Source organism: Bufo gargarizans, chromosome 7, assembly GCF_014858855.1.
Source record: "Bufo gargarizans isolate SCDJY-AF-19 chromosome 7, ASM1485885v1, whole genome shotgun sequence".
NCBI lineage: Eukaryota > Metazoa > Chordata > Amphibia > Anura > Bufonidae > Bufo > Bufo gargarizans.
Window position 1 is genome coordinate 103,912,149 of NC_058086.1, and position 23,617 is coordinate 103,935,765.

The 23,617-nt window shown below is 41.8% G+C and overlaps 1 protein-coding gene across 1 annotated transcript in view; it reads right to left on the bottom strand.

Moving 5' to 3' along the window:
* Positions 1–23,617, bottom strand: part of DDR2 (discoidin domain receptor tyrosine kinase 2) — a 1,312,077-nt gene that overhangs the window by 644,876 nt on the left and 643,584 nt on the right. Inside the window, exon 6 of the mRNA XM_044301410.1 lies at positions 17,423–17,528. Within this exon, the coding sequence (XP_044157345.1) occupies positions 17,423–17,528 (106 nt within the window). The remainder of the gene's footprint in view (positions 1–17,422; positions 17,529–23,617) is intronic.

The window sequence follows — 23,617 nt, forward strand, 5'->3', positions numbered from 1 at the left end:
TTTTTAGCCCTGGGTCAGATATATGATGATCCGGACCGAGTCTAGACTACGTCTTTTATGCCAGGGTAAACAGTCCGCAGAGATATACTGTTCAGAATTTCAGAGATGGGCAGGTGAAACTTGTTAGAATGATGCTGCACTCCGAAGTCAATTTTGCCATGGTCTTTCAGAGGGATTGAAAGATGCATTTTGCCTTTCATGAGAGACCTACCTCCTTGGACTCTGCCATGTCTCGGGCCGTTCGTATTGACAGGCGTCTTAGATAGAGAGGAGAGATCACTCCTTCCTGTCATACTCAGTCCAAGGACAGTGCGGCGGTCTCATTCAGTGCACAGGGGTCTCAGTCGCTCTCAATCCCTTCTGAGCAGGAGCCCATGCAGCTGGGTTTGCTTGCCTCTGACAATAGAAGATTCAGCTCTCATAGGAAGGTTTGTTTCTGTTGTGGAGGTATAAATCATTTGGCAAATGTTTGTCACTCTAGGAGATTCAGGCAGTTTTTGAGAGTTATAAAGAAACAAAAAGAAAAAAATCCTCTAAAGACGTTCCATCTGTTACTATTGGCAAGGTTGATGCGGAAATAAAAGGTTTTCCGTTTGCTTGTAGTTCCCGTTTTGTCCTACCTGCCAGGGTGGCGCTAGAGATCAAGAACATTTTTTGTGAGATTTTTGTAGATAGTGGTGCAGCTGTCAATCTCATTGATAATCAATTTGCTATAACTCATGGTTTCCAGGTATGCACTTTGGGAAATGATATACCTGTTTTTGATATTGATTCCGTTCAACTTTCTCAGAAATCGTTAAAGGGCATAGTTCACAATATCCATTTGATTGTGAGTGATACTCATGTTAAGGATGTGTCATGTTTCGTCCTAAGCGGGTTGCCTACTCCTCTAGTGTTGGGGCTACCCTGGCTCACTAAACATAACCCCACCATTGATTGGCAAGCGAGGCAAATAAATGGTTGGAGTGACTTTTGCAGAGAGAATTGCCTCACAACATCTGTTTCTGAGGTTTCTACTAAGACTGTACCATCTTTTCTCTTTGAATTTTCGGATGTCTTCTCTGAGAGCGGAGTTCAGGATTTGCCCCCGCACAGGGAGTACGATTGCCCTATTAATCTCATCCCAGGCGCCAAGCTGCCTAAATCTCGTTTATACAATCTCTTCCAACCTGAAAGGGTCGCTGTGCGTGCTTATATCTCTGAGAGTCTGAGAAAGGGACACATACGACCCTCGAAGTCACCTGTTGCCGCTGGTTTTTTCTTTGTTAAGAAAAAAGATGGTTCTTTAAGACCATGTCTAGATTTCAGGGAGCTGAACAGTATCACAATTTGTGACCCTTATCCGCTTCCTCTGATCCCGGACCTGTTTAACCAGATTGTTGGGGCTAAAGTTTTTTCCAAGTTGGATTAAGAGGGGCATACAACCTGGTCAGGGTCAGAGAAGGAGACAAATGGAAGACGGCCTTCAATACTCCTGAGGGCCATTTTGAGAATTTGGTTATGCCTTTTGGTTTGATGAATGCTCCAGCTGTCTTTCAGGATTTTGTTAACAGCATTTTTTATCATTTAATGGGGAAATTTGTATTAGTGTATCTAGATGACATTTTGATTTTTTTCTCCTGATTTCAAAACTCATAAGGAACACTTACGTCAGGTCTTGCTCATCCTGCGGGAGAATAAATTGTATGCTAAACTGGAAAAACGTGTGTTTGCGGTTCCAGAAATTCAATTTCTGGGGTTTCTTCTCTCCGCTTCTGGTTTTCGCATGGACCCCGAGAAGGTCCGCGCTGTGCTTGAGTGGGCTCTTCCTGAGAATCAGAAGGCGCTGATGCATTTTTTGGGTTTTGCCAATTATTACAGGAAGTTTATTTTGAATTATTCCTCTGTTGTTAAACCACTCACTGATATGACTAGAAAGGGGGTAGATTTTTCCTCCTGGTCGGTAGAGGCGCGTAAGGCCTTTTCTAATATCAAGGAGAGTTTTGCTTCCGCTCCCATCTTGGTACAACCTGATATTTCTCTACCCTTCATAGTTGAGGTTGATGCTTCTGAGGTGGGTGTTGGTGCGGTCTTGTCTCAGGGTCCCTCTCCTGCCAAATGGCGACCGTGTGCCTTTTTCTCGAAGAAACTCTCCTCCGCAGAGAGAAATTACGATGTGGGAGATAGGGAGTTGTTGGCCATCAAGTTAGCTTTTGAGGAATGGCGCCATTGGCTAGAGGGAGCCAGACACCCTATTACCGTGTTTACTGACCATAAGAATCTGGCCTACTTGGAGTCAGCCAAGCGTCTGAACCCGAGACAGGCCAGATGGTCTTTGTTCTTTTCAAGGTTTAATTTTGTTGTCACGTTCCGTCCTGGGGTTAAGAATGTGAAGGCAGATGCCCTGCCACGTTGTTTTCCGGGAGGTGGGAATTTTGAAGACCCGGGTCCCATTTTGGCTGAAGGTGTGGTGGTCTCTGCTCTTTATCCTGAATTGGAGGCAGAGGTTCAGGTAGCCCAGTCAGAGGCTCCTGATCTTTGTCCTCCTGGGAGGTTGTTTGTGCCTCTCGCTTTAAGACACAAGATTTTTAAGGAACACCATGATACTGTCCTTGCTGGGCACCCGGGGGCAAGAGCCACAGTGGATCTCATCGCTCGGAGATTCTGGTGGCCGGCGCTTCGTAAGTCGGTTGAGGGTTTTGTGGCAGCCTGCGAGACCTGCGCTCATGCCAAATTCCCTCATTCACGGCCACCAGGTCCTCTCCTTCCATTTATTGATCACATTGTCAAATTGCATGGTATTCCTTCAGACATAGTCTCTGATAGGGGCACACAGTTTGTTTCCAGATTCTGGAAGGCTTTCTGTTCTCGCTTTGGGGTTCGGTTGTCATTCTCTTCTGCTTTCCACCTGCAGTCAAATGGTCAGACAGAGCGCGTCATTCAGAATCTGGAGACATATCTGCGCTGTTTTGTAGTGGAGATTCAGGAGGATTGGTGTTCTTTTTTGTCCCTTGCTGAGTTTGCTTTAAATAACCGTCATCAGGAGTCCTCTGATAAGTCACCATTTTTTGGTGCATATGGGTTTCATCCACAGTTTGGGACATTCTCTGGAGAGGGGTCTTCTGGTTTACCTGATGAGGACAGATTCTCCTCGTCTTTGTCATCTATTTGGCAAAAGATTCAGGATAATCTAAAGAGCATGAGTGAGAAATATAAGCGTGTGGCGGATAAGAGACGTGTGCCTGGTCCGGACCTGAATGTTGGTGATCTGGTGTGGTTGTCTACTAAGAATATCAAATTGAAGGTTCCCTCCTGGAAGTTGGGTCCTAAGTTTATTGGGCCTTACAAAATCTTGTCCGTCATCAATCCTGTTGCCTACCGTCTTGATCTTCCTCAGACTTGGAAGATCCATAATGTTTTTCATAAGTCCTTATTAAAACCTTATGTCTAACCCATTGTAGCCTCATCTTTGCCTCCTCCTCCGATTGTAGTTGATGGTAATCTTGAATTTCAGGTCTCTAGGATTGTGGATTCTCGTGTTGTCCACGGTTCTCTCCAGTACCTCGTTCATTGGGAGGGTTATGGTCCTGAGGAGAGGATGTGGGTCCCAGTGACGGACATTAAGGCCACTCGTCTCATCAGGGCTTTCCATAGGTCCCATCCTGAGAGGGTGGGCTCTGAGTGTCCGGAGTCCACTGGTAGAAGGAGGGGTACTGTCACCACCAGACATCTGAGAAGCTTGGACAAACGTCCTTCAGAACCTCCTCCTTGAGGTTCCTTTTGTTTTGCTTTCCTTTTCTCATCTCGTTAGCCTCTCTCGGCTGTCATGTAGTTGCACTGATTGCATCCCTTTAAATCCCTTCCCATACTGCATCACTTTGCGGTTTATACAACTTTCTAGAGTGTATGCATGCTGGATGCTACTACTGAGTCTTCTACAGATAAGTTTTGTTCATTTATTTGTGTTTTCCTGTTTGCTAGATCCCAGGTGAACCTGACTCCCTCCGTATCAAGTGTAGGGAGCCGGTGGTCGTGTCCCCTCACTATTATAGGGTGTTCAGGTGTTATACAGTCGAGGTACAAGGATATGCGATCATCTACCATTGAGATTTTTGCATAGGCTGAGCATTTAGGGAGAGAGCCAGGTCTGTTTCAGGGCTCTCCCTTTTGTTCCTTAGTTTTGGATCCAGTCAGTCGGATCTTCATTTTGTGTCTTCTAGTTTTCTATACACCTTCCGTGACAGCTGGAGGAGGATGGTGTGTCAAGGTTCTTAGCGGAAGCTGTTGAAGATTGGGTGTCCTGTGTAAGCCAGTCAACTATTTTCTCTGAATTTTTTGGGTTCAGGGTACGTGGGCATTATTCCAGGGCCAGTGGAAATCACAGCACCATGACTACGATGGCCCCTGCAGGTGGCCTGCCTCTGCCTGTCATTTTTTTTAGATAAGTGGTACTATGCGTGCAAGGTACTGTGCCACCCTATATATATTGGAGAGGGTCCAGAGGAGGGCAACTAAAGTAATAACTGGAATGGGGCAACTACAGTACCCTGAAAGATTATCAAAATTAGGGTTATTCACTTTAGAAAAAAGACGACTGAGAGGAGATCTAATTAATATGTATAAATATATCAGGGGTCAGTACAGAGATCTATCCCGTCATCTATTTATTCCTAGGACGGTGACTGTGACGAGGGGACATCCTATGCGTCTGGAGGAAAGAAGTTTTGTACACAAACATAGAAGAGGATTCTTTACGGTAAGAGAAGTGAGACTATGGAACTCTCTGCCTGAGGAGGTGGTGATGGTGAGTACAATAAAGGAATTCAAGAGGGGCCTGGATGTATTTCTGGAGCGTAATAATATTACAGGCTATAGCTACTAGAGAGATATCGTTGATCCAGGGATTTATTCTGATTGCCTGATTGGAGTCGGGAAGGAATTTTTATTCCCCTAAAGTGAGGAAAATTGGCTTCTACCTCACAGGTTTTTTTTGCCTTCCTCTGGATCAACTTGCAGCATGACAGGCCGAACTGGATGGACAAATGTCTTTTTTCGGCCTTATGTACTATGTTACTATGTTACTATATAAGTGGTGGGCAGTGGCCACAATACAGTCTGTGTGGGCCTGACACACACGGGCTTGCAACTGTGATTATATCATAGAAACATTTAAAATTTAATTTTTTTATTTGCAAGGTATTTGAGTGAGTGACACCCTGTAATGTTATGAGTGGAGGCCTAGCCACTAGCCAGTGGCCACAATACAGTCTGTGTGGGCCTGACACACACGGGCTTGCAACTGTGATTATATCACTGAAAAATATTAAATATAATTTTTTTTTATTTGCAAGGTATTTGAGTGAGTGACACCCTGTAACGATATGAGTGGAGGCCTAGCCACCACTAGCTAGTGGCCACAATACAGTCTGTCTGAACCTGACACACACGGGCTTGCAACTGTGATTATATCACTGAAAAATATTAAATATATTTTTTTTTTATCCGCAAGGTATTTGTGACTCATACCCTGTAACGGTATGAGTGGAGGCCTAGCCAGTGTCCACAGTACAGTCTGTGGGCCAGACACACACTGGCTTGCAACTGGGATTATATCACAGAAGAATATTAAATATCATTTTTTTTTATCTGCAAGGTATTTGTGACTAACACCCTGTAATCGTATGAGTGAAGGCCTAGCCAGTGGCCACAGTACAGTCTGTGGGCCAGACACACTGGCTTGCAACTGGGATTATATCACAGAAAAATATTAAATATATATATTTTTTTTTTATCTGCAAGGTATTTGTGACTCACACCCTGTAACGGTATGAGTGCAGGCCTAGCCAGTGGCCACAGTACAGTCTGTGGGCCAGACACACACTGGCTTGCAACTGAGATTATATCACAGAAAAATATTAAATATAATTTTTTTTATCTGCAAGGTATTGTCTGTGACACCCTGTATGAATTGTGTGCACAAAGTACTGTCTGTGACTGAGCCTGCAGCCTCTCACACACGGGCAGCCAGGAAACTGCAATATATATATATATATATATATATATATATATATATAAAAAGCACACTTCCTTACGGCAGATGAGTCTGTGGACAAAGAACAATGAGAATTAATCTAAAATGGATGCTGTCCAGGAGGTGGGAGGGAGGGTCTGCTGCTGATTGGCTGGAATGTGTCTGCTCACTGTGAGGTGCAGGGTCAAAGTTTACTCAATGATAATGTATAAGGAGCGGACCGAACATCGCATATGTACGCCCGCCGCGGCGAATGCGAACAAGCTATGTTCGCCGGAAACTGTTTGCCGGCGAATAGTTCGGGCCATCACTACTGATCACTCAGTGCTCGACTTGTCTGTCTGTCGGTCATGTGACACTGGCCACTTCACATGACTCTCAGATCCCACTATAAATACAGGCAGCCTGCTGGCCACAGGTTGCCTGTTAATTCTAGGTTCCTGGCTATTTGTTGGACTACTGAATACTACCTGATCCTGTTCCCTGATGATCCTTTGCCTGCTTCTCCTGTACTGCTCATCTCTCCTGGTATCCTGACCCCCGGCTTCCACCTGACGATTCTTTGCAGACTCCTGTTGTACTTTGTTTCTCTCCTGGTATTTTGCCTTGGCTTTTCCTGACTATTCTCTGCTCATTCCTTAGTACTGCGTAGCTCTCTAGGTATTGACCCGGTCCGTTCACGTTCTGTTATTTGTCTTGTCTGTCTTCCCAGCACGTATCCTAAGTTAGGGACTGCCGTCTAGTTGTCCCCTGTCATTATGACTTGTGAGGCAAGTAGGCAGGGCCAGGGGTGAGGGTAGAGCGCAGTGGTCACTATACTCCCCCCTGCGTGTAGTGTACGTGACCGTCACACATTGTTTGCTAAGGACTCTAGTTAATGGTGTTGTCGGGCCTGGATTTTTATGGAATGATGAGCAGGATGGTAGTGGGGCTCCTCATTCCCTTCCTGTCCAGAACAGGTTTCCTATATAGCTCTCAGCCAGGTGATGGAGCTCAGCTCATTTCTGGGCTATAAAGGTCTGCACTATAAGCATGTGTGTGGGGGGGGGACTGTTTGAATAGACTGCCTTTCACACTTAGGGCTGAAGTCTGCTAAAACAACAAAAATGACACTAAGTTTACTCTGTGTTGTGTGGTGTGGCTGGTAGAAGGCCGCCCGTATTGAAAGGGTGATCTTGTGTTTAGTTAGTGCTCAGCCGAGCAGGAATTTATGTTTTGTTTTTGCCTGAATGTAAAAGCCTTATATTTTTGCTTGTGGAAAAAAAAATAATAAAATGGCAAATCCCTGTGTGAACTGTGCTGTTGTGTCACTGTATCTGACAGCTGTGCCTACCTCTATTGAGCTGACCCCCCACAATATATTTATTAACCCATTCCTGATACAGCAATTTTCCCAATTTTTGTTTTTCATTCCCTGCCTTCCTGAAGCCATAAATGCTTTATTTTTTCATTCACATAACCAAATTAGGGCTTATTTTTTGCAGGGCAATCTGTAGTCTTTATTATTACATCTTGGATTGTGTATGACTTTTCAATTACTTTTTTTACTTTATTGTGAGGTGAAGTGACCTCAATTTTTTTTTTTTTATATGGATGATTAAGGCATTCTACTCAGCTCCTGAGCAGGTGCCACCATAGTGTACCAAACTGTGTTGTAACAGCAAAGAAAAAAGAGATTTTTAGCTGATTAAAGAGGCGCAAGAACATTGTCATTCCTGGGTGAGCCACACACAACCTTAACAAAGGAGATTCATGCCCGAAACAATATGGCAATAATATGAGTGCCATTTCAAAGTTGAAATTAAGTTGGGTGCATGTACTACACAATATACATAAAATTGCGTATTTACATGTACAAAATAGTCAGGTCCATAAATATTAGGACATCGACACAATTCTAACATTTTTGGCTCAATACACCACCACAATGGATTTGAAATGAAACAAACAAGATGTGCTTTAACTGCAGGCTGTCAGCTTTTATTTGAGCGTATTTACAACCCAATCAGGTGAACGGTGCAGAAATTACAACAGTTTGCATATGTGCCTCCCACTTGTTAAGGGACCAAAAGTAATGGGACAGAAAACTAATCACAAATCAAACTTTCACTTTTTAATACTCTGTTGCAAATCCTTTGCAGTCAATTACAGCCTGAAGTCTGAAACGCATAGACATCACCAGACCCTGGGTTTCATACCTGGTGATGCTCTGCCAGGCCTCTACTGCAACTGTCTTCAGTTCCTGCTTGTTCTTGAGGCTTTTTTTCCTTCGGTTTTGTCTTCAGCAAGTGAAATGCATGCTCAATCCGATTCAGGTCAGGTGATTGACTTGGCCATTGCATACATTCCACTTCTTTCCCTTAAAAACTCTTTAGTTGATTTTGCAGTATGCTTTGGGTCATTGTCCATCTGCACTGTGAAGCGCTGTCCAATGAGTTCTGAAGCATTTGGCTGAATATGAGCAAATAATATTGCCTGAAACACTTCAGAATTCATCCTTATGTCAGCAGTCACATCATCAATAAATACAAGAGAATGAGTTCCATTGGCAGCCATACATGCCCACGCCATGACACTGCCACCATCATGCTTTACTGATGAGGTGGTATGCTTAGGATTATAAGCAGTTGCTTTCCTTCTACATACTCTTCTCTTTCCTTCACTCTGGTATAAGTTGATCTTGGTCTCATCTGTCAATAGGATATTGTTCCAGAACTGTGAAGGCTTTTTTTTTTTTTATGTCGTTTGGCAAACTCTAATCTGGTTTTCCTGTTTGTGAGGCTCATCAATGGTTTACATCTTGTGGCAAACCCTCTGTAATAACTCTGGTGAAGTCTTCTCTTGATTGTTAACTTTGACACACATACACCTAATTCTTCGGTCATCCAACACAGTTGTTTTCTGTGGTCTTCCGGGACTTTTGGTGTTGCTGAGCTCACAAGTGCATTCCTTCTTTTTAAGAATGTTCCAAACAGTTGTTTTGGCCACGCCTAATGTTTTTTCTATCTCTCTGATGTTTTTTTTTAAATCTTGGACCTTTTATCTTCTCATTGTGATTGGGATAATGAGGAAATAACACACAACTGGCCATGGAACAGCTGAGAAACCAAGTATCCCATTACTTTTGGTCCCTTAACAAGTGGGAGGCACATATGTAAACTGTTGTAATTCCTACACTGTTCACCTGATTTGGATGTAAATATCCTCAAATTAAAGCTGATAGTCTGCAGTTAAAGCACATCTAGTTCGTTTCATTTCAAATCGATTGTGGTGGTGTATAGAGCCAAAAATTTAAGAATTGTGTCGATGTCCCAATATTTATGGAACTGACTGTATATACAGTGAATATAAAAAGTCTACACACCCCTGTTAAAATATCAGGGTTCTGTGATGTAAAAAAAATGAGACAAAGATAAATAATTTCAGAACTTTTTCAACCTTTAATGTGACCTATAAACTGTACAACTCAATTGAAAAAATAACTGAAATCTTTTAGGTAGAGGGAAGAAAAAATATAAAAATAAAATAATATGGTTGCATAAGTGTGCAACCATATTATTTGCCCACTCTTCTTTGCAAAAACACTCTAAATCTGTCAGATTGCGAGGGCATCTCGTGTGCACAGCCCTCTTCACATCACCCCACAGATTTTCAAATCGGATTCAGGTCTGGGCTCTGGCTGGGCCATTCCAAAACTTTAATCTTCTTCTTCTTGTGAAGCCATTCCTTTGTTGATTTGGATATATGATTTGGGTCGTTGTCATGCTGAAAGATGAAGTTCCTCTTCATGTTCAGCTTTCTAGCAGAAGCCTGAAGGTTTTGTGCCAATATTGACTGGTATTTGGAACTGTTCATAATTCCTTCTAGCTTAACTAAGGCCCCAGTTCCAGCTGAAGAAAAACAGCTCCAAAGCATGATGCTGCCACCACCATGCTTCACTGTGGGTATGGTGTTCTTTTGGTGATGTGCATTGTTGTTTTTGCGCCAAACATATCTTTTGGAATTATGGCCAAAAAGTAAAACCTTGGTTTCATCAGACCATAACACCTTTTTCCACATGCTTTTGGTAGACTTCAGATGTGTTTTTGCAAAATGAAGCCTGGCTTGGAGGTTTTTCTTCATAAGAAAAGGCTTTCGTCTTGCCACTCTACCCCATAGCCCAAATATATGAAGAATACGGGAGATTATTGTCACATGTGCCACACAGCCAATACTTGCCAGATATTCTTGCAGCTCCTTTAATGTTGCTGTAGGCCTTTTGGACCAGTTTTCTTCTCGTCTTTTCATAGATTTTGGAGGGACGTCCAGTTCTTGGTATTTTTTCCACTTGATGATGACTGTTTTCACTGTGTTCCATGGTATCTAATGCCTTGGAAATTCTTTTGTACCCTTTTCAATGAGATCCCTCTGATGCTTTGGAAGCTCTCTGTGGACCATGGCTTTTGCTGTGGGATGCGACTAGGAAATTTTCCGGAAAGACCAACTAGAGCAGCTGAACTTTATTTGGAGTTAATCAGAGGCACTATGGCAGGTGTATGCTATTTAACATGATTTTGTAAGTGATTGCTTAATTCTGAACACAGCTACATCCCCAGTTATAAGATGGTGTGCACACCTGTGCAACCACATTATTATTATTTTTGTTTTCTTCCGTCCACCTAAAAGATTTCAGTTTGTTTTTCAATTGAGTGGTACAGTGTATAGGTCACATTAAAGGTGGAAAAAGTTCTGAAATGATTTATCTGTCTCATTTTTTTACAGCACAGAAACCTGAAATTTTAACAAGGGTGGGTAGATTTTTTATATCCACTGTACATACATTGTACAGACATGCACACACATATGTAAAATAAAATTAAATCACTAATTTGAAAATGGTGCCATCTCAATAAATCTGAATGAATATTATCAAAAACTTTGTAATATATGAGTTTCACTTTTTAAATGTATTTACTGAATTTATTTCAGTAATTCAATTCAAAAAGTGCAACTCATATATTATATAAATTCATTACATACAGAATGATCTATTTCAAGCATTTATTTATTTTAATGTTGATGAATATGGCTTAAAAATTTGAATATTACCGTATTTTTCTCCCTATAAGACACACTTTTCCCCCTCAAAAGTGGGAGAGAAATAGCACTGGGTCTTATGGGACGAATGCTGCAATTTACACCGCCAGTCGGACCTCCAGCCCTCCTCCATTACAGTGAATGGGGCAAGAGCAGACTTCCAGCGGCACGGTGGGTTAGCGTTAGGACGGATATGGCAGAATGTTCCCCACCGGAACAGCCTGCCGAACCCTGCTACCACAAGTGTGAAAGTAGGACACATCCCTGACCTGAATAATAATGCCTCCCTTTTACCTGTATTCATAAAGGTAAGACAACATTTTCAGTTACAGCCACAATGGCCCAGGGCTTAGCACTGCAACTTTTTATTATTAGAATCATATGTTCAGATCTTCCCAGTTTTTTGTTTTTTTTTTCATTTGTTTTGAACATGTTTTAAAAAAAACTAATTGACATATTCAGGTCCAGCCATAGTGACTCAGTGGTTAGTACTGTAGCTTCTTGTTGTCTGGAGTTATGGGTTAAAATATGTTGTAAATGTATTATGGCCTGAGAAAGGTGCTGGTTAAGTGTAAAAATAAAGCTATAGGGGAAGATTTATCAAAAGTGGTGTAAAGGAACACTAACTTAGTTGCTTACAGCAATCAATCAGATTCCACCTTTCATTTTTCAGAACTTCTTTGGAAAATGAAAGGTGGACTCTGATTGGTTGCTATGGTCAACTAAGCAAGATTTCCTATACACCAGTTTCGATAACTTTTCCCCATAATTCATTAAATAACTTCTGGATCGTCTTGAAATACCTTCTTTCAGCAGCACCCAAAGGTGTATTCCATTTGAACCTGTTTCCCTATACAAGTGGTGTCTTTCCTGCCATCAGCTCAAGCTAAAGTGCAACAGCTAATTTTTTTAAATTTATGTAGCCTAATAGCAGTCGTGCCTGGGATATGCGCAACTTCTAAAGTTGAGCACAATGCCTACAGTGCCTTCCGTCACCCTAATGGTGTTTTGGGGGTTATTGTGCAATGCGGCCTTATTTAACCCTTTCATGACCAAGGGTCATTGATGCCTCAGTGTCCAGGTCAAAATTTACAAATCTGACATGCGTCACTTTATGTGGTAATTGCTTTGGAACACTTATTTATCCAAGCAATTCTGAGATTGTTTTCTTGTGACACATTGTACTTCATGATAGTCATAAATTTGAGTCAATATATTTCACCTTTATTTATGAAAAAATCCCAAATTTACCAAAAATTTAGAAAAATTAACAATTTTCAATATTTCAATTTCTCTGCTTCTAAAACAGAAAGTCATACCTAATAAAATATTTATTACTTAACATTTCCCATATGTCTACTTTATGTTGACATAATTTTGGAAATGTCATTTTATTTTTTTAGGACGTTAGAAGGCTTAGAAGTTTAGAAGCAATTCTTAAAATTTTGAAGAAAATTTCCAAAGCCCACGTTTTAAGGACCAGTTTAGGTCGAAAGTCACTTTGTGGGGCTTACAAAGTGGAAACCCCCCATAAATGACCCCATTGTAGAAACGACACCCCTCAAGTTACTCAAAACTGATTTTACAAACTTTGTTAACCCTTTAGGTGTTTCACAAGAATTAAAGGAAAATGGAGATGAAATTTCTAAATGTAACTTTTTTGGCAGATTTTCCATTTTATAAAAAAAAATCTTTAACACATTGAGGGTTAACAACCAAACAAAACTCAATATTTATTACATTGATTCTGCGGTTTACAGAAACACCCCACATATGGTCGTAAACTGATCCAAGGGTGCGCACGGTAGGGCGCAGAAGGAAAGGCAGATTTTGCTGGACTGGTTTGAGATGCCATGTCCCATTTAAATCCCCTCTGATGCACCCATACAGTAGAAACTCCCAAAAAGTGACCCTATTTTGGAAACTAGGGGATAAGGTGCCAGTTTTATTGGTACTATTTTGGGGTACATATGATTTTTAATTGCTCTATATAAATTTTTTGTTGTGAGGCAAGGTAACTGAAAAATGGCAGTTTTTTTTTTGTTTTTTTTTTACAAGATTCATGTAGATATGTAGATATTTTTATAGAGCAAGTTGTTAAGGATGCAATGATATCAAATATGTCTGCTTTCTTTGTTTGTTTGTTTCAGTTTTACATAATAAAGCATTTTTGAAAAATAAATTATGTTTTTGTGTGTCAATTTTCTGAACGCCATATGTTTTTTTATTTTTCTGCCGATCGTCTTGTGCAGGGGCTCGCTTTTTGCAGAAAGAGTTGAGGTTTTTATTGGTACAATTTTTGGATACATAGGATTTTTTGATCATTCATTATTACACTTTATTGGGCAAGGTGACCAAAATATGTGCTGTTTTGGAACAGTTTTTATTTATTTATGTTTACAGCGTTTTTCTGAGGGGTTGGGTCATGTGACAGTTTTATAGAACAGATTTTATTTTATTTAAGTTTTATACAATAATAGCATTTCTGAAACCAAGAAAATGATATTTTAGTGTCTTCATAGTTTTAATTTTTGGGCGATTGTCTTAAATAGGGTATAATTTTTGGGGGGTGAGGTGACGGTTTGATTTGTACTATTTTGGAGGTCATAAGCCTTTTTGATCGCTTGCTTTGCACTTTTTGTGATGTAAGGTAACAAAAATTGCTTTTTTGGCATATTTTTTTTTATGGTGCTCACCTGAAGGGTTAGGTCATGTGACATTTTTATTGATCAGGTTATTACGGATGCGGTGATACCTAATATGTATACTTTTTACATTTATTTCACTTTAAAACAATAATAGCATTTTTGAAAAAAATATAAAATGATGTTTTAATGTGTCCATGTTCTGAGAGCTATAGGTTTTTTTACATTTCTTGAGCGGCATCTATGGGGTTACAGCAGAGTGGCCACCATCAAACACAGCAGGGGGACCTGCATCGGAGGCAGGGGGAAGCGCTGGAAAGGGGGGGTACAGCCAGCATGTATGGGGCGGAGAGGGGGCAGACCGCATCAGGGCAGGAGATGAGTGGGGGAAATTGCTTCAGGGGCAGGCGAACACAAGGGGGGGCTTGGAGGCGCACAGGAAGGGGGCACAGATCAGGGGGCACAGATCGGGGGCACAAGGACACTACCTCATGCCCCCCGGAGCGAAAGATCCGAGCCTGAAACTGGCATTTTTTTTACTGTCGCGTCTACATAGACTAACCAATTGGATCGATTGCCAGCAAGGGGCCACTCTGATCCCTTGCCGGCCTTACTGAACTGTATGCTGTCCGTGACAGCAGCAGGAAAGGGGCAGAAGCTTTAATCCAAGCGCTTTGCAGCACTTGGATTAAAGAGCTGGCTTGACGTTTATACACGTGGTAGCTGAACCGTATATAAACGGATTGCAGTCGGGAAGAGGTTAAGCATAACTTAATATTGAAATGTAATATCACAAAAAAAACTCTGGTCGTATTAACAAAAACACAATTTTAAAAGTCAAATTTTGCAGGGTTGAGAACTGCACTTCAGGGCGTAGACGAGGAGCAACTATTAACACATAATGACATTAATGCTAAATGGGAGTGCTTTAAATCTACTTTGGATAAGTATATTGTTAAATACATTCCTACAGGAAACAAGTAAAATTAAACCCCACATGCCTTGCAAATAGTGCAAAAAAAAAGGCAATAAATGACAAAAAGAGAACCCTTACAAATATGAAGGATCGGCTGCAACTATAGAATAAATTAAAATAAATACATTATAAAAAGTAAATAAATTATGTAAAGGCATAATAAAATAAGCTAAAATGCACAATGAAATATAGGTGGTCAAAGAAAGTAAAACCAACCCCAAAACATTTTTCAAATACAAAAATGCAAAAAAAAACAAGGTCAGAACATGTAAGGCCTCTAAATGATGGTAATGTGGTGTTGGTCAGTGGGGATCAAGAGAAGGCAAATCTCCTTTTTTTAGCTGTGTATATACAAAAGAAGAAAGTGCATCACATGAGGGTGGTGCCACTGGTGTAAATATCTCAAATACCATAGTTACCTGGCTGAATGTAGATATGATTCTTAATATGCTAAAAAAAAAAAAAATTAACAAGGCCCCAGGTCCATATGGATTACACTCTAGAGTTGTAAAGGAACTCAGTTTAGTTATTGTTTGCCTTTGTTCATAATATTTACAGATTATTTAACCGTACATGTATGGCGCTGGTGGACGTTACTTAAGGACCAGCGCAATACATGTACGACGGGCTGATCGGACGGGTGCAGGAGCTGCACCCGCCCGATCAGCGGCAGGGGTCCGGAAGTTGTCAAACTAACATGATTTGTTTTTAAGAGGAGGCGAGTAGAAGCTTGGACAGAATGAATCCTGTTGATATTGTGTGTTTGGACTTTGCAAAGCCATTTGATCCTGTCCTAAAGGGATGCCTAATGGGTAAATTGAGGTATCTTGGTTTAGAAAATATAATTTGCAATTGGATTGAAAATTTGCTTTGCGATCGTATCCAAAGAGTTGTTATCAATGATTCCTACTCTGAATAGTCCCCGGTTATAAGTGATGTACTCCAAGGTTTTGTGCTGGGTCTGCTATGATTTAACATATTCATTAAGGACATAGACGATGGGATTAATAGTGCTATTTCAATTTTTGCAGATGACAGTACAATCTTTGGAAGATGTTAACAAGTTACAAGCTGACTCGGACAAACTTACTGTTTGGGCCTCCACTTGACAAATGAGGTTCAATTTAGATAAATGTAAAGTTATGCACTTGGGGGCTCATATCTGCATGAAGCATTCGTTCTCGGGAGTAAAACTGGAAGAATCACATGTTGAGAAGGATCTGGGTGTACTAGTAGATCATAAACTAAATAACAGTATGACAATGCATGTCAGCTGCCTCTAAGGCCAATAGAATTTAGTATTTTATTAAGAGGTATGGACTCGCGGGACATGGATGTAATATTACCACTATACAAGGCATTGGCGCGGCCTCACCTAGAATACGCAGTTCAGTTCTTGGCACCAGTTCATAAAAAGTGAGTTTGAAAAAGTGCAAAGGAGAGCAACTACACTCAAGCCTGAAAGACCTTAGCTAAGAGCAAAGATTAAAATAACTACATTTGTTTAGTCTTGAAAAAAGTGGTCTATGTATAAACAGACCAAACAAAAAAGAGAAGCTAGTCTGTGTCAAACCCCCTCAAAAAACAAGGGGCCACTCTGTACACCTAGAGGGAAAAATTATGTTCTATACACCCTTTCCCTTTGGCTCAACCATTTCTTAAATGGAAGATGGAAGTTAATCCAGTGATTTGTTTTGATTGTCATATCTGGAGTTGGGAAGGATTTATTTTCCTTATTATGTTTTTTTTGTTGTCTTCCCCTTGGATCAATATAGCAGGATTACAGATTAGACTCGATGGACTTTTGTCTTTTTCCAACCTTAACAACTATGTAACTGTCCATTCTATTTATGTAGAAACTGAATTTATTTTGGTCTGATGGCTGAGTCTATGTTACATTTGTATTCTAAGGCCTTGCACACATGGCCCCCATATGTGCATTTGGTGTTTCTGTATATTATGGAGCTACTCGTGCACCTATCAGCCATAACATGGACATCACTTGTAAGATAAGTAAGTAACATTATCTTGTGATAATGTCCAAGGTATGGGATACATTAATAAGCAAGTCAATAGTTACCTCTTGAAGTAGTAGATGTGTTGGAACCAAGAAAAATGGGCAAGTGTAAAGATCCGAGGGACTTTGAAAATGGAAAAATTGGGATGGTTACATAACTGGGTAAAAGTATCTCCAAAATGGCAGATCTTAAGATGTTTTCCTGGTATGCATCTGTTAATATATGCCAAAAGTGGTTGGAAGAAGGTCACTTGCCGCTACACCCATGCTTCATATGGCAAGTATAGGAGCATCCATGACTCTGTTGCTGGTTGGCCTTCTTCCAACCACTTTTGGCATATACCAACAGATGCATACCACAAAAAAAAATATTAAGCCTGGCAATTAGTGGTACTCCACATGGGGATCCTGCGGCTCATGGAGACAGCCGTATGTTTGGTCCGCATCTAATCAGCATCCTTTGCCGATCAGATGTGGACCTATTCATCTCAATTAATAGTACATGACCTTTTCTTGTTCGTTTTGCAGACAAGAGTAGGACATTTCCGCAGAAGTAAGAAAAAAAACATGGTGGCATGCACTCGGCCGGTATCAATGTTTTGCAGACCACAAAACAGGCAGTGTACATGAGCCCTAACAGTAAAAAAATTGGTTATTAGGTCATATACTCTAACTTAACAGACAAAAATAAAACTTACCTGTAGCCAACTGCTCCATCATAAATGGTATCATTGAGGTTAACAATCTGTCCCTCAGGTAAAAGAAATTGTTGGCCAGAGGGAGAATTGTAAGACACCAATCCATCTAAATAGAAAGTTAGTTTTAAACAAATGCAATAATATGCTACTATCAGTGATACATAAAGTTACATATAATAAATGATTACTAACTGATTTGCCAATAGAAAATTGTTTTCTATTTATTTGCAGTAAATGTTAAAACCTAGCAGGGGTATGCAGCATTGTTCGAGTGTCATTACTATTAAGAGGGTCTTCGAAAGAGTTTAGCAGCTTGGTTTGTGCTAGTCACGAAAATTATATTGTACCGCCACTTCCAATAGGTGTGGTGGTATCGGTTTACACCCACAATATACTGATAAATTTTGTAAACTGGATTATTTAAAACATAACCTTTACTAGGTCGCTTAAAATATATTTCATACAGGGTGAGAGACAAAAATAACAACTAACATGACAACCTCCACTGTATCTCATACACCAATGAATATATGAAAAAATGGTTGGATCTCACCTCATCCGAGTCGGATCCACAATCGCAGAGGGTGGTCCTGGCAGTTGGTGGTGCCTGAGACCGGTGTGACCTGGGTGCTGCGTAGGTGATGGCAGTGTTGACCTCCTATTAAACCCTATTCTGGCTTTCCTGCCTGCCTAGGGGTGGGGGGCTATTATTCACACCTGCCTACCACAATGGAGCACCCGCCCCGACAGGGGCGACCCCACACCAAACCTTACCCTCGGTATGGGTCTAATATTCTATGTAACCCTATTACATTGCCCTACATGCCATGTTTCCGTCTTCTATCACAGACATCATCAGGGGACTTCACATGTATTCAAGGGTATTCAAAGATCAGGGTGGTTTTAACCTCCAATCAACTACAAATAAAATTATAGACATACACTCAGTATGGGTCACTTATATTATTGAGCAATGCAGTCAATTCAATTCAGTGCACTTACTCAGAGATCAGGGTGGTTTTCGCCTCCAATCAGTAGGACAGTTGGTGACTCTTATCCTCACTGGAACATGGGAAGTGTCCCATGTCAGTAACTGTCTCACCCAAACTAACGATGGTCCGGGTGAGCATTAGGTAGTGTTACTTGCCTCCTCTTATCCCTCTCTTCCGTTCGGTATCCGCCCTCCCTGATTAGTTAACTCACCTGTCCAAGTCGCATGTTGCTCCACGTGGAACGCACGCCGCTCGCGTGCGTTCCACCGGACCGGAAGTTCAGGTCACATGGTGCGGACTGAGCGGAAGTGAGGTAAGGGTCTGCGCCTGAGCATTGCTCGTTACATAGCAACACCTAGGCTCAGAGCGCACGGCCCAAATACAAAGCAATTGATGACTTGCCTCTTGTTTATATACATGCACAATCGCATCATACGGATTTAAATTAGCAGGACCGCCCAGCTCACGCCACTATACTCTCAATATCTGACGTCTGTTAAGTCAAAAGCATTAATATGTTTTAATTTTAAAGTACATTTAATTAGGTTAACGATTCTTATAGATTCCATGTGTTTTAGCCTCAATGCTTATTATAGCGAAGTTCAATATTGGATCCCGCGCACTTGTTTCTAAGGGCACGCAGGATCCGAAGGGAAACCCGCCTCATGTTTATATATGACGGGTTTACCGTTAGTTCCTGCCCGTCCTTGTGTAGAGGGCATGCTAGGTGCATGAGGAGAAAAAGGGGCATCCCCCGGACTAAAACATCACCATTTCCGCCCTGTCTGCGTCCTCTGTCAGACCACATAAGCTCGCATATGTCTAGGGGAAGTCCGGATGAAGTCCGAGGAAGGCACAGATAGGATACAGTCCCCTATGACAACACCATTCATAAAAGTGTTATAAAAAGCAACAAAAATTTTGTTGTTCATTTAGGCCTGACGGGTGAACTGTTTTAAGATAAAAGATCCATTTCGCTTCGCACTGTAGAATTCTCTTGTCAAAATCTCCTCGTCTAATTCCTGGTTTGATTAATTTGATTCCCATAAAAGATAGGCAGTCAAGTCTGCCATTGTGTTCAGTGTTCACATGACGTGCCACTGATGTGTCTCTCGCATTTCTTACATCGCCTAAATGCTCTCCAACTCTTCTCCTTAGTTCTCTACCTGTCTTTCCCACGTACTCTTTTCCACATTCACATGTGATTTTATATACTAGACCTGTGCTTCTACAGTTGATGATATCCTTGATGGGATATATTTTGCCGGTGTTATTGCTTCTAAATGACCTTGCTTTGGTCATGAAGGGGCACGCTACACATTTTCCGCATTTAAAATTACCACTAATACCCTTCTCTAACCATGTTTTTTTCTGGGGTACTGGTGTGTAGTGACTGTGCACCATCATGTCACGGATACTTCTTCCGCGTCTATACGTAATACTGGGGCGCGTTTTTACCACTTTACAAATGTCAGGATCCATTAGGAGCACATGCCAGTGTTTCGATATAATCTCTCTGATAGCCGAGGAGCAACCATTGTACGTACTAATGAGACGGATCTCCCTGCTTTCACTAGAGCTACCATACGTGGGGGTGTCTACTGGTGGGGATAAAAGAGACATTCTATCTTTATTCCGGGCCATCTGAAATGCCGGTGTTAATACACCTACTGGATATCCGCGATCTATGAAACGATTTTTTAGGTCACTCGCTTGTTTGATGAATTCTGAGTGTTTCGAGCAATTTCTCCTAAGTCGCAAGTATTGGCCTCTCGGTATTCCCTTCCTGAGGGGATATGGATGGCTGCTTTCCCATCGCAGGAGGGAATTCGTTGAGGTGGGCTTGCGAAATATGGATGTTTCGAGGCAACCGCGATTGTTAATGTTTACTTCGATGTCTAAAAAGGGGAGTTTTGAGGCGTGACATTCGGATGTAAAGTGGAGCCCTATCTCGTTCTGGTTCAAGAGTTGGAGAGCATTTAGGCGATGTAAGAAATGCGAGAGACACATCAGTGGCACGTCATGTGAACACTGAACACAATGGCAGACTTGACTGCCTATCTTTTATGGGAATCAAATTAATCAAACCAGGAATTAGACGAGGAGATTTTGACAAGAGAATTCTACAGTGCGAAGCGAAATGGATCTTTTATCTTAAAACAGTTCACCCGTCAGGCCTAAATGAACAACAAAATTTTTGTTGCTTTTTATAACACTTTTATGAATGGTGTTGTCATAGGGGACTGTATCCTGTCTGTGCCTTCCTCGGACTTCATGCGCTCCCCTAGACATATGCGAGCTTATGTGGTCTGACAGAGGACGCAGACAGGGCGGAAATGGCGATGTTTTAGTCCGGGGGATGCCCCTTTTTCTCCTCATGCACCTAGCATGCCCTCTACACAAGGACGGGCAGGAACTAACGGTAAACCCGTCATATATAAACATGAGGCGGGTTTCCCTTCGGATCCTGCGTGCCCTTAGAAACAAGTGCGCGGGATCCAATATAGAACTTCGCTATAATAAGCATTGAGGCTAAAACACATGGAATCTATAAGAATCGTTAACCTAATTAAATGTACTTTAAAATTAAAACATATTAATGCTTTTGACTTAACAGACGTCAGATATTGAGAGTATAGTGGCGTGAGCTGGGCGGTCCTGCTAATTTAAATCCGTATGATGCGATTGTGCATGTATATAAACAAGAGGCAAGTCATCAATTGCTTTGTATTTGGGCCGTGCGCTCTGAGCCTAGGTGTTGCTATGTAACGAGCAACGCTCAGGCGCAGACCCTTACCTCACTTCCGCTCAGTCCGCACCATGTGACCTGAACTTCCGGTCCGGTGGAACGCACGCGAGCGGCGTGCGTTCCACGTGGAGCAACATGCGACTTGGACAGGTGAGTTAACTAATCAGGGAGGGCGGATACCGAACGGAAGAGAGGGATAAGAGGAGGCAAGTAACACTACCTAATGCTCACCCGGACCATCGTTAGTTTGGGTGAGACAGTTACTGACATGGGACACTTCCCATGTTCCAGTGAGGATAAGAGTCACCAACTGTCCTACTGATTGGAGGCGAAAACCACCCTGATCTCTGAGTAAGTGCACTGAATTGAATTGACTGCATTGCTCAATAATATAAGTGACCCATACTGAGTGTATGTCTGTAATTTTATTTGTAGTTGATTGGAGGTTAAAACCACCCTGATCTTTGAATACCCTTGAATACATGTGAAGTCCCCTGATGATGTCTGTGATAGAAGACGGAAACATGGCATGTAGGGCAATGTAATAGGGTTACATAGAATACTAGACCCATACCGAGGGTAAGGTTCGGTGTGGGGTCGCCCCTGTCGGGGCGGGTGCTCCATTGTGGTAGGCAGGTGTGAATAATAGCCCCCCACCCCTAGGCAGGCAGGAAAGCCAGAATAGGGTTTAATAGGAGGTCAACACTGCCATCACCTACGCAGCACCCAGGTCACACCGGTCTCAGGCACCACCAACTGCCAGGACCACCCTCTGCGATTGTGGATCCGACTCGGATGAGGTGAGATCCAACCATTTTTTCATATATTCATTGGTGTATGAGATACAGTGGAGGTTGTCATGTTAGTTGTTATTTTTGTCTCTCACCCTGTATGAAATATATTTTAAGCGACCTAGTAAAGGTTTTGTGCTAGTCAGCCATATTTTTTTCACTAGTTGTACTTTGTTTCTTACCTAAACTTTGACCATTCTAGTGTGATCTAAACAGAACAATTGTATCCAATACCAGACTTCTTATAAGCATAAAGGGGGTCAATTATTAAAACCAGTGTTTAAGACACCATCCTTAATAATCCATATATATCAGGAGGTGGAGCCGCCCTCCTACATAACTTCAGCGCATCCAGCGCCATGTTCTAAATGTAAGCTAGCTTTCTTTGGTGTCTGACATTTAGACCATTTTCTATACCTACAACAGGCACCCACACCCACTTTTTTAGACCTGGCATGAGCAGGAAAAAGTTGCACATAGCAGCACAAATAACCTTATATAACCTAATATAGCTGTATTTCTGGGTAATAAATGTCCCCCAAAGGTTTCCTTGTTTCTTCTTTTACACCCTCCCAAGTTAGCATGTAATTATATAAAATTTCACAACTGCATTAATGCAGTAACATTCATGTTTCTACTCTTTTACATTGGAAGAAATCTCCAGTCACATAATTTGTTTTAGTACAGTATCTAAAAGAGAAGTAAAGCTAACTTGCAAAATATAAAAACTCTTAAATGGAAACTTCTGTCGGAAAAGGGTTTAAAAAAACAACATCATATTCATATGAAATATTTTTTCATTAGGCAGTACTACATACAACTTTAAAAAATTAAATAAAATATATTTATTTCCAGTATTAGTTTGCATAGAGAGATAAAATTCCTCTATAGACAGGAATACTTTTGTCTTTTTACTGCTGCTGCAATGTAAAGATGTTAGGCCTCTTTCACACTTGCGTTGTCCGGATCCGGCGTGTACTCCACTTGCCGGAATTACACGCCGGATCCGGAAAAACGCAAGTGTATTGAAAGCATTTGAAGACGGATCCGTCTTCAAAATGCTTTTAATGTTGCTATGGCACCCAGGACGCTATTAAAGTCCTGGTTGCCATAGTAGTAGTGGGGAGCGGGAGAGCGGCATACTTACAGTCCGCGCGGCTCCCGGGGGGCTCCAGAGTGACGCCAGAGCGACCCATGCGCATGGATGATGTGCCATGCGATCACGTCATCCATGTGCGTGGGGCGCCCTGACGTCACTCTGGAGCGCCCCGGGAGCCACACGGATGGTAAGTATGCTGCTCCCCCGCTCCCCGCTACACTTTACCATGGCTGCCAGGACTTTAGCGTCCCGGCAGCCATGGTAACCATTCAGAAAAAGCTAAACGTCGGATCCGGCAATGCGCCGAAACGACGTTTAGCTTAAGGCCGGCTCCGGATCAATGCCTTTCAATGGGCATTCATTCTGGATCCGGCCTTGCGGCAAGTCTTCAGGATTTTTGGCCGGAGCAAAAAGCGCAGCATGCTGCGGTATTTTCTCCGGTCAAAAAACGTTCCGTTCCGGAACTGAAGACATCCTGATGCATCCTGAACGGATTTCACTCCATTCAGAATGCATGGGGATAATCCTGATCAGGATTCTTCCGGCATAGAGCCCCGACGACGG